The sequence below is a fragment of the Neolamprologus brichardi genome, chromosome 14 (assembly GCF_056152115.1).
Source record: "Neolamprologus brichardi isolate AB-2024 chromosome 14, ASM5615211v1, whole genome shotgun sequence".
Classification (NCBI taxonomy): domain Eukaryota; kingdom Metazoa; phylum Chordata; class Actinopteri; order Cichliformes; family Cichlidae; genus Neolamprologus; species Neolamprologus brichardi.
Window position 1 is genome coordinate 33,832,169 of NC_142117.1, and position 11,952 is coordinate 33,844,120.

General features: G+C 40.2%; 1 protein-coding gene and 1 pseudogene across 4 annotated transcripts; both read left to right on the plus strand.

The window, feature by feature from the left end:
• Positions 1 to 91: 91 nt before the first annotated feature.
• On the plus strand, positions 92 to 11,911 carry LOC148098984 (cytochrome P450 2F3-like). Of its 4 annotated transcripts, none has more exons than XM_087851174.1 (9): positions 2,730 to 3,021; positions 3,203 to 3,365; positions 3,498 to 3,647; positions 5,086 to 5,246; positions 5,401 to 5,577; positions 6,757 to 6,925; positions 7,053 to 7,240; positions 7,345 to 7,486; positions 11,739 to 11,911. In XM_087851174.1, exons 1-9 carry the CDS (start codon positions 2,851 to 2,853, stop codon positions 11,798 to 11,800), a joined length of 1,383 nt encoding a protein of 460 aa, XP_087707300.1. In that variant the 5' UTR covers positions 2,730 to 2,850; the 3' UTR covers positions 11,801 to 11,911. The 4 variants fall into 4 exon arrangements, with proteins under 4 accessions (XP_087707301.1, XP_087707300.1, XP_087707298.1 ...); XM_087851172.1 differs by lacking the exon at positions 11,739 to 11,911 and adding an exon at positions 8,744 to 9,553 and having other exon boundaries at positions 2,731 to 3,021; XM_087851173.1 differs by lacking the exon at positions 11,739 to 11,911 and adding an exon at positions 8,744 to 9,553 and having other exon boundaries at positions 2,735 to 3,021; positions 6,784 to 6,925.
• LOC148098985 (uncharacterized) lies at positions 605 to 2,729 on the plus strand (annotated as a pseudogene).
• Positions 11,912 to 11,952: the final 41 nt, after the last annotated feature.

Consider the following 11,952-nt stretch of genomic DNA (forward strand, 5'->3'; position numbering starts at 1 on the left):
TACTTTATTAAGGGTGTGCAATTACTGCAGTGTGTTTTTGCATAAAACTCATAAAAAGCTCAATGCTTATCATTAAAACAAATAATTTTTATTAGTTCAGTGAAACCTATGGGCCAGTGATGACAGTATACCTAGGCTGGCAGCGGACAGTACTTCTGGTAGGATATGATGCTGTGAAAGAAGCCTTGGTGGATCAAGCAGATGACTTCACAGGCAGAGCACCAACTCCATTTCTACACAACCCTAACAAGAAATATGGTAAAGCGTGATCACTCAAATATGTTGTCTTTGTCAAGGCACAAGTGATTTTGTTTCCGAGTACTTTAATTATTTTATGAATCAGCATGGCTTTTCTTCCATTACTTTGGTAAGTGGTTTAACCTTTCAGGTTTAGGGAGCAGTAATGGGGAACGCTGGCGTCAGCTGCGACGCTTCACACTGTCCACTCTAAGAGACTTTGGGATGGGACGCAAGGGGATGGAAGAATGGATCCAAGAAGTGAGTGAACATATGAGGGCTCACATACATAAATTAAAAGGTTAAGCCAAGCCAAGCTATGTTTACTATGCACAGCATAGTACCTATATTTATATAACATATTAAAAAACCATCATGGAAGGACAGACCCCTGACTGCTATGTACTACTGGCAGATAAAGGAATCAGCTAACATCCAGAAATCCTACGAGTGGCTAGACAAAGCTGGACAGAAAGACAGCACAGAGGCACTAATCATATCAGCATATAAACAAGCTCCAAGTACAAGATTCTAAGAAGGTGGGATCTACCACACCAGGCAAGACTCAAGGTGCAGGCTGTGTAAAGATGTCCCTAAAGCAATCAGCACATAACAAAAGGGTGCAAGGTGCTAGCAGCAGCCAATAACCATAGCCAAGTGGCTGACATAGTATAGAGGAGCATCTGTGCTGAGTATAGCCTGAAATTCCCAAGGTCAAAATGGGAGATGCCCCCGAGGGCGGTCGAGAATGACCAAACTAAGATTCTGTGGGACTTTCAGATGCAGACAGGCAAAACGGTGATGGCTAACCAACCCGACATTGTAGCAGTGGACAAGCAGAGGAAGATGGCCATATTGATAGATGTAGTGATAACGAATGACAGCAACATCAGGAAGTAGGAACACGAGAAGCTGGTGAAGTACCAAGGGCTCAGAGAAGAGCTCAAGAAGATATGGAGGGTAAAAGTAACAGTGGTCCCAGTGGTAATCGGAATACTCGGTGCAGTGACCCCCAAGCTAAGCGAGTGGCTCCAGCAGATCCCAAGAACATCCAAACTCTGTCAGGAAGAGCACAGTTCCCAGGAACAGCAAAAGTACTGCGCAGGACCCTGAAGCTCCAAGGCACAAGCTGGAAGGAAGGGTGAGAGGGGATTTTTTTGTATATATATGGGGTAAAAATGAAATGTAGTTTTTTCTTTTGATGCCACACACTCTAAAATTCAGTTTTTGATGATGTGACGGAGTTACACCGTCCCGGGCCGCAGACAGCTGATCTGGGCGCATACACGCACCACCACCATTAGTTTCTACAATTACTGTGGCTGCGCGTCTTTTCGTCGACCGGGCAGATAAATAAAAAGGGGTGAGAGGTATATTTTGAGCGGCGGAGAGGGTGGCCAACATATTTTGCCACTTACCTTTAATAACGCCGGTCGAGTAGACTCGCTGTGATCGCCGATTATACGAGGGTTATGCAAGCCGATGGTATGGTGTTCCGGGGTTCAAATAGTGGGTTCGCGCGCGCTGGAAAGGTCACGTGAACTGCATTATTCTTTTGTTTGTTTTTTGTTATTGTGAAACACTGTAGGCTGTCTGGAATTGGCCATAAATGTCTGTATATACATATATGTATTGTAGGAATACAGCTGGAAATAAGCTGAGGGGGAAAGAGTGTTTGGTAAAAGAAATAATAAAGAGATGACTATTATGCCTAGTGGGAGGGGCCATGGGGTATAAACGAAGGCTGCCAGGGCCTACCTGGGTTCTTTTCAGTGAGATGTTACAGAGAGGGTAACATGCAGACTGTGTTTTGTATATAGATGTTTGTTTTGTGTTGACTTAAGTTACTTTCCTATATTTTTTGTAAATAATCTTTTGTGCACCTGGGAGGCCGGCAGAATAAATTATAAATTATCCACACTGAATGCTTCCTGACTACGCCTGCATTTGTTCGGGAGAAGTTTAGGAGAGGACCCCGCGACAATGAATAAACCCATTTTGAGAAAAGTCAAGAAGTATGAGATGAAGGGGTTTTAAAATGGCAAGGGGTCACCTACTTGGCTGTTCTAGTACATCAACCGTCAGAAAACATCAAGTATATTTAATGTTTTCGTCCATAATGTCCAAGCCGAATAACAAAATGTTTCACAGCAAAAAAAACATAATAAATTGAAGGTTAACTAAGAAGAGTGGTTAATCAGTAAGCCCACCAGTGTCATTATCCATGCTTACGCGAACTCCCTGTTAAACATAAACACATCTTTTAAAGAACAGTGACTATATATATATGTGACTGTCCTGGGTCTTAAAGCCAAGCTTTTGGGTTGTTGACATCTTAATTTCTATTTTTATTACCGTTTCATTTTGATTTATCCTTTTCTGTTAGTATAGTTTTACTCTTAGTTAGACTTTGCAGTCTTAATCCCAAATTATATTGTCTTTGAGTTCTTCTTTCAACAGGGTTCTCTGTTGCTTTATTTGTGTAGCTGTAGTGTGAACTTCATAGTTCTCATAACACTGAGTCTTGTTGAAATTTCTTTTTGCTTCTAGTTCCTTTACTTGCTGCTGTATTTTTGTGTATTATTTTATAGTTTTTAGATTATATAGAGCAGGATGGAATCTTGTGCAACTGTCATCTTGGCAGGTTTAATCTTAGCTCTGCTGTGGATGTTTAATATAAAACACAAAAGGAACTGGCATTTGCCTCCAGGACCCACTGCACTTCCTCTCATAGGAAACCTTCTACAGATAGACAAAAAAGCACCTTTTAAAAGTTTTGTTAAGGTAAGAGTTCACTTTTTTAAATATTTGTGCGGTTTTTTAAGTTGTACAATATTTTTTCTCGTAATTTGAGGAGACCGACACACTTTTAATCAACACACTGAATTTAACTTTAACAGTATGTTGGTATTTAGACAAAACTTCAGATGAATGTTTATCATTTAAACAATTCACATATCTTTAGTTCAGTGAAACCTATGGGCCAGTGATGACAGTATACCTAGGCTGGCAGCGGACAGTACTTCTGGTAGGGTATGATGCTGTGAAAGAAGCCTTGGTGGATCAAGCAGATGACTTCACAGGCAGAGCACCAATTCCATTTCTACACAACCCTAACAAGAAATATGGTAAAGCGTGATCACTCAAATATGTTGTCTTTGTCAAGGCACAAGTGATTTTTTTTCCCCTAGTGCTTTAATTCTTTCATGAATCAGCATGGCTTCTCTTCCATTACTTTGGTAAGTGGTTTAATCTTTCAGGTTTAGGGAGCAGTAACGGGGAACGCTGGCGTCAGCTGCGACGCTTCACACTGACCACTCTAAGAGACTTTGGGATGGGACGCAAGGGGATGGAAGAATGGATCCAAGAAGAGAGTGAACATATGAGGGCTCACATACATAAATTAAAAGGTATAGTTTCAGCTGATGTGAAAAGGGCTACTGTGCAATATGCCAAGTTATGTTTACTATGCACAGCATAGTACCTATATTTATATAACATATTAAAAAATTTAAATGCTGATAAGTGAAAACAAATACTAGGGTGCAACGATACTCGTATCAATATTGAACCGTTCGATACAGTGCTTTCGGTTTGGTACGCATATGTATCGAACAATACAAACTTTTTAATTTATTTTATCAACCTTTCTTCTGATGATGCTGTCTCTCTTGAGAGCTCAGTGGATCTGCGTTCAACTACTTCGCCTGGGCTGCACTGTAGAGCGCAGATCCACTGAGCGCAGCGCAAGCTAGCAAGACAGAAGCTAAGCTCGTTGCAACATGGCAAATTGAACCTCCCCCACCCTCATTTAGATCTGGCCTTTGGAACTATTTTGATCTTCATGTGAAGTATGACCCTGAAGGTAAGCGCGTCATGGACAAAAGTAAAACAGTATGTCGGATGTGCCACATGGGCAATTAAATGGGCGGGAACTACTGCGTTTTGCTCGTTAACGTGTTGAGTGATTTCTCGATCAGATAGATTTATTATTTTATCCCTTTGTTGTTTCAGCAACATTAAATTTAAAAACTGTACGTTTGAGTTAAAATATATATTTATAATTTTAATAAATGACAAATTAAAAAAGCATGAACATTTTTTTGTATTGAAAAAATATCGAACCGTGACACCAAAGTATCGAACTGAACCGAACCATGAATTTTGTGTATCGTTGCACCCCTAACAAATACATATATATTTTGATATATAAAACACTATATGGAACACTATCATCCCTAGTGACCACACCCATATACCAATTTTCATCTACAACTCTGGCTGTCCCAAATGTACACACTCTTTGCCATGAGAATGCTCTAAAGAAAGAGACAAGGACCAGTGTTAAAATCACTGACACATCATGCCAGATAACCAAAAAGGAAACACAATAAGCTGTCCATGAACATAACAGGACACTACAATACTAACGGAAAATAATCAATCTTCACTTTGGAAAAACAGAAGCATATTACAGTAGGCTAATCCCACTAACCCAATATTCTCCACTACTGAATTGACATCCACTACCACTTCCACCACCAAAAAAACCAATATGACCTGCTACAACAGAGAGTTTTTGTGAGCTTCAGGTTGTTAACACATCAGGATGCACAACTGATATCAGAAATCACAGTCAAATGCATGAAAACACCATTTTCTGGAAAGCCGTGTGCCAACAAACATACGCTTTGAATCTTTTTAAAAGTTGATTAGCCAGGACCAAACTTGTAATAGTTTGAAACGGAGAAGCGCAGACTAAACAGTGGGAAAGTCAGACGTGTGGGCATGTCATAACTAAAGTGAAGTCCTTAGTTAATTTGACAGATGATTCCTCTTCTCTTGCAGGTGCACCATTTGACCCCACATTCTTATTGAGCCGTACTGCGTCTAACGTGATCTGCTGCCTGGTTTTTGGTCAACGTTTCAGCTATGAAGACAAGCAGTTCTTGCACCTCCTTACCATACTTTCTCATATAGGAAAGCTTAATAGCAGCCCTGTGGGTCAGGTAACTGAAAGTGGGAGCAGAATTAAAAATTAGTTTGATTAAGAATATATACATCAGAGTCTGTCCTGCATCTTTTAAAAAACATACTGGGAAAATTATCCAAACACAGTACATGCTTTACAAGAATGTATGGTGCTATGCTTCCTTACAACAGATGTACAACCTCTTTCCAAAACTCATGGACCATCTTCCTGGCCCCCACCACAAAGTTTTTGCAAAGTATGAAGAGGTGAGAAAGTTTATCAAGATGAAGATCCAAGAACACAAAGACACATTGGACCCCAGCTCCCCACGAGACTACATAGACTCCTTCCTTATTCGAATCAACCAGGTTGGAAAACTTAAGCATAATATATAAAAGAATACACAAAACTACAACTACTGTGTTTATTAATGTAGGTAATTAATAAAATCTAAAGTGCTAAAAATTATATTCTTAATTTAGCTGTGTCCTGCACCTACATTGCCTAAGCAACTGTATGGACTTTTGGCTACCATCAGAGTGTAGCACCAGCAGTAGCTAAAGAAAAAACGTGCGGGAGTTTAGGGAGACCATGGAGCAGATTTTCAGCCAGCCTCAAAGCAACATGCTGTCGGGACATAATGTTGGAGCATTAGTTAAACCAAATGGCATGACCAGATATTTGAAGTGTCCCAGGTGTCTGTTCAAAAGCTGTCTTCCACTTGTCCCCATGTTTGATCTGAACCAGATGATATGGGTTTAGAAGGTTGAGTTTGGTGAAGACCGTGGCGCTTTGGAGTGGTTTAACCGCGGAGCTGATGAGGTGTAAAGGTTATTTATTCTTAACTGTAATGTCATTTAAGCTGCAAAAATCAATACATGGCCGGAGACAGCCATCCTTTTTGTCAACAAAAAAGAACCTGGCCCCTATCGGGGAGGAAGATGGCTGAATGATTGGCTGGACAAATCTAAGAGAGGATTTTGAACCTCCAAACAAGGAAAACCTAGGATGAGTGGTGTATCTGGAGAATGAAATGTGAAAAAGTTGAGAGTGTTTCCGTGGTTTGTAATGTAATTACAAGTAAATTAGTAATGCGACGGGCGCAGTGCAATGATTGATGTGGGCAAAACCTTCATCGTTTAAGGCTTTGGCAGGAATGGGTGGGTCTAGCTTAGCCAGTGACATGTTCAGTTGTCATAACCTGTTTAAACTGCTCCCATCAGGCAATAGATATAAAAGCATCAGAACAAAGACTAATAGAGTAAATAGCAACATCTACCCTGCAGCTGTTAGGGTACTGAATTACAGGTAATCACCTACAATTAGCCTGACAAATACTGTGCAATGGATGACATCCTGTGACATCCTGTGCAACAGTGCTTATGTGCAATAAGGTTCTATTAATTATTACTGAATACAGTCTTCTGCCTCTTTTTTATATTTCATTTGTAATTATATTTTAAACTTTGCTTGACAAGGCAGGGACTGCATTTATTTTGTTGTACTTGTTAAAATGACGATAAAGATATTCTGATCCTCTGATTCAGAGAACAATGGCAACTTTCTTCTCTCAGGAAAAGGAGATTTCCACAACTGAGTTCCACTATGACAATTTGGTCTCTACAATAATGACTCTGTTTCTGGCTGGAACACAAAGCACCAGCTCCACCCTGAGATATGCTCTTAGCGTGCTGATTAAATACCCCAAAATACAGGGTAAGTTTACAAAACAAGACCTTGAATTTACTTTACAAGCCCTAATACATTATTGTTAGGAATACGTCCCTTGGTGGACGTATAAAACAAATCAGAGTGGTAATCATTTCCGCTTTGCTGTGTCCAGAGAAAATGCAGCAAGAGATTGACACTGTTATTGGAAAAGGCCGTTGTCCCAGGATGGACGACAGGAAGTCCCTCCATTTTTCACTTGCTGTCATCCATGAAGTGCAACGTTTTCTTGACAATCTCCCTCTCAGCCTCCCTCACTACACACTGAATGACATATCCTTCAAGGGTTATACAATCCCAAAGGTATTCTCAATTCCAAGATTTCATGTGTATTACAGAATCTATTGTATATCAAGTCAGAGAATAATGTTGAAAGCAGCAACACTAACAAGATATGTTTTGAATAGGACACTGTAATTATTCCACTGTTGCACTCTGTGCTAAAAGAGGAAAAGCAATGGGCCACTCCCAGGTCCTTCAATCCCCAGCACTTCTTGGACAATAATGGCAACTTTAAGAAAAGCCCTGCATTCATGCCATTCTCTGCAGGTAAAGAGTCAACACACAGTTATTGATCATCCAGTTCTTTTGCATGTTGACGTAATTTTTTTCTCCCAAATATCTTGATATTTACAGTGAAAAGCAATTCAGGGCTCTAGAATGTGACCAGTTTGGACACACATGCAACCTAATTTCTCAATGGTGTGACTAAAAAAATCCTAGGTCGCACCGGTGTGACCAGCCAGTGGAGTAAAAGAAAATGTCCCTACAACTCTGAAAGTCTCCGTGTGGTCAACAACAGACACACACTATGCCCATATCATGGTCTAAATCATTTAGAGACCTCTCTGATTAGCTGTGGTCCACATATTTCTGTAGGCCTGCGTGTGTGTATGTTTGAAAGAGCAGGCGAATAGAGAGGTGTGAGTAGCCTAGGCCCGATACAAGTAGATATAGCTGTGGGTAATGACAAAAGATGAAAAGAACGATTGATAACTTTTTCCTTCAGGCCTGATCCGTCCGTAGCCAGTGCTATGACACGGAGCCATCAGGCTCTCAGGTTGTGTCTAACACTGGTCTGGAGATGGCATAAGATAATGAGCCATATACGGTCACCAGAGGAGGCCGAGATGATGATTAAGTTTAACATTGCCTATGTAATGTTACAATATGCCTATTGTAAGTCCGAAATAATTCTTCACAAGAAAAATGGCTTGAACGTAAACCCTACATACAGTAATGATGTCGCGTATGTGAAGTTTATAGGTGTCATCCCGAACACAGAAGAAAATAATGGGAAAAAGGCCAAATTACAGGAGTTGGCCATCTGAGGGGCATGTGACTGCAGTGGAGGATAGTCTATAAGATATCAAGCTGTTTAGATGTTCAGATATTGAGATGTTCAGTTTGAAGCCTTATCAGACACTTTGAGGTCCTTTTAATTAAGATTTCCTTTCCTTTAATATATCTTGAGATGTATTAAGTTTCAATTTCAGCTCAGTGAAGCACTTAAAGCACAAGCACTTTTTCAGTCACTTATGTTTCTTGTAGAACTGTGCTCCAAATAAAGAACTTTGTGTTGACAAGATTGTCATTTACAAATCAATACTGTCTGTATGGACAGCTGCCCCCCCCGGAAAAAAAAGTGAATATGTAAAATTGTGGTGGTAAGCAATGTGGTTGAAAAATTTGGGTGCACCTAACTTTTGTGCTGGCGCACCTTAGAATACAAGTGCAACCGTGACAAAAAGTTAGTCTAGAGCCCTGCAATTATTTTTAATCAGAGTCCTTTGTGTATCTCTACAGGGAAGAGAAACTGTGTTGGCGAGTCTCTGGCCCGTATGGAACTTTTTATTTTCATAGTATCATTGCTGCAGGATTTCACTTTTTCCTGTGCTGGAGGCCCTGACAGTATAAACCTCATTCCTGAAAAAAGCAGTTTTCTTAATGTGCCCCGCAGATACCATATCATGGCCACACCTCGTTAAAAAGATGATTTGTTCAGACAGAGTTATAGTCTGGTTGAAGCACTCGAACAAGGATGTCTTCATCAGCTTCTTGTGAAACAGTGATTTGATTTTTATTTTACAGTTAGTTTGCTAGTACCTCACTGATGTAGAACACACAACCATCACATTTAAATCTTTCATCTCATCATAACTGTGTTTTCTGTTTTTTGTCATTTATTCTTTTTTTAATGAGTTGTTTAATGGACTGTTTTTCTCTACAAGCAATAAATATTACTACTATCTTGAACAAATAACTACTATAAATGGCTTTGCACCGATCAACAAATCATAAAGACTTTTATATAAATACTCAGTCTCATCGTCACTGTTGAAACTGTAGAAAACAAAAAAATACAAGGATTAACGTGAATTAATTAAAAATTGCTATCCTGTCTGAAATGTTGTTTCAAAACTAAAATCTTAGTATTTGCTTTAATAACATTCACTCCAATGATGTATTCAGTTTCCACAAGTGTAGCACAATGTTAACGCAGCTGGTTTAATGCAGAGATTATTTTGACCTCTTTTGGGACAATATAGCACATTTTTAACTACGCCACAAAATTCTTTGGGGTAAACACACATGAACCCTGCAAAGAGAGTCTGAGGTTATTTTTTTGTAACCTTGTAAACCAAAATATATGAAAATTTTATGTTTGTGCATCTACAGATGAGAATTTGTGTCTGTGTAAAAAAGATCTGTGTTTGTAAAAAATATTTATTGTTTTTTGCTTTACGGAGCTTCAGGTCCTGGAAGAATAAATGCTCAGCTTTTTCCTTCATCACCACGAAGGAAAACAGCCTGTGCATGTCCGAGTTCGGTGATTTTTTTGTCACAGGTTTATGTGCTTATACAGAGACCTCCAGTATGGGCCGCTCTTGAGCCTTTTCAACTGCGCTGCGGACCTCGGGGGGAAAGCAGTGTTGTAGAAATTATGCTTTTCTTTGTCATGAATTACCTATACATGTTTTTATTGAACATTTGAAGATAAAACAACACAAACTCTAGTAGAGGACATAAAGTCAGAGATAGAAACGAAAAGGAGCAGGTGCATCTAGTACACGTAGAGCTGGCGCAAAAACCCCACAGAGCTCAGCAGACAGTGCAACAAATTCTGGATCCTTGGCTTTAAGTTAGCAGTTTGCATTAGCAGCACATGCTGCGTCCGCTGTGAAAGGGCCTTTATGCTGCGCACTGACTCACAGCAATGGTCAGCCCTGACTTTGTGTTAAACTAATCCTAAAGTAATAATGGCATTTCTAACCACTGATATACCACAACTTGATCCTTTCAACAGCTACCAAAAGTTAGGGGACCTAGCTTCTATGGGATATTTATATAGAGATCCTCCAGCTTCAAACTTTATTACCCTTCCAGGACCTGAATCTCAGTAAAGCACCCCTCCAACAGCCAAACCCATCTGTTCTCTGACCGGATTGTTAAATTTGTGATTGACATAACATTGACCAATCAGCTGAAAGGAAGAAAAATCGGGTCAAAATTCGTACTTGTAGTTGAAATCCACATGCAGCCAGGGAACCTGAGCACAGAGTTTTACATGTAGCTTTTTGCTTTGTATCTGTAACCAGACCTTAACAAAAAAAAGTGTAAATTTTTTTCAAATATAGTAAGTAAATAGTAAATTTTTTTTATACACACAAATTCTCATCTGTAGATGCACAAACATAAATTTTTCACATATTTTGGTTTACAAGGTTACAAAACTCAGTACACAAATACGCATTTGATTTGCAAGTACAAAATATTTATGACCACAATTTGAGCCCATACGGTAGTTACACTCGCAGTAGCACAGGAACAGAGCAAGAGGGAGAGGGAGAGAAAGAGAGCCAGGGGCAACAACAAGAGACAACATCATCACATTAGAAAGCTACAGTAATGGAAATGAGTGACACCAATAAAAGAAGCAAAATCTGGAACCATTTCAATTTTATTGACAATACATAGGCAGAGTGTAGCGTCTGCAAGAAAAGGTTATCATATAGAGCCGGCTCCACAAACAACTTGCACAGGCACCTGAGAACTGTCCACCCATCAGTGCAATGGGAAGATAAAACGCAGTCCCTTGAGTGTGATATTAATGAAGATACCAGTGTGTCCACTGTAACTTTTACTGCTGCTGCATAGCATCTTGCAGTATACCACTCTAAACCAACCCAGAGCTCTATTAGACAGTTTTTGCAGAAGTCTGTGACCCCGAGCAGGACAGAACTCAATTGATAAAGACCTATCAAAAATGATTGCAAGAACAAATAGCTCAGAAGTGCATTTAATGTGTTTATTGTTGTGTGTCGTCTAGCCTGCCGCTGCTGTTGGTTTTGGAGCCGCAATAAAACATTTAATAATAATGGATTGGATTTATATAGGGCTTTTCAAGGCACCCAAAGCGCTTTTCAATGCCACTATTCATTCACTCTCGCATTCACACACTGGTGGAGGCAAGCTACGGTTGTAGCCACAGCTGCCCTGGGGCAGACTGACAGAAGCGAGGCTGCCATATCGCGCCATCGGCCCCTCTGGCCAACACCAGTAGGCGGTAGGGTAAAGTGTCTTGCCCAAGGACACAACAACCAGGACAGAGAGGCCGGGGATCAAACCGGCGACCTTCCGGTTACAGATGCACTTCCCAACCCCCTGAGCCACGGTCGCCCCAATATCAAAACAAATTGTGTTCTCTATTTTTCTCACTGCTAATTTGTTAGATTCCTGTTCCAGTTGTAGACTGTTTATTTCTGTTATATAATAATGTTTACTTTTTCCAATTTGCTAGGGTGTCATGTCACCCCTGACACTCCAGAGACAACACAGCCTCACTCCCTGCATCACAGATAGAGAGCCCCTGCCCGACTCTGCCAGTGATAAAGACCCTGGGTCACCAAGGGCTGGTGAGGGCACCCCCCCATATTCCATGCTTACGCAAACTCCCTGTTAAATATAAACAGATCTCCTATATATATATATGTGTGTGTGGATGTGCTGGGTCT

Coding starts and splice junctions, on each gene's coding strand:
- LOC148098984 (XM_087851172.1), top strand. CDS start 2,851: ATGGAATCTTGTGCAACTGTCATCTTGGCAGGTTTAATCTTAGCTCTG. Junction 3,366..3,497: donor CAACCCTAACAAGAAATATG/GTAAAGCGTGAT, acceptor TTAATCTTTCAG/GTTTAGGGAGCAGTAACGGG. Junction 5,578..6,756: donor TCCTTATTCGAATCAACCAG/GTTGGAAAACTT, acceptor CCTCTGATTCAG/AGAACAATGGCAACTTTCTT.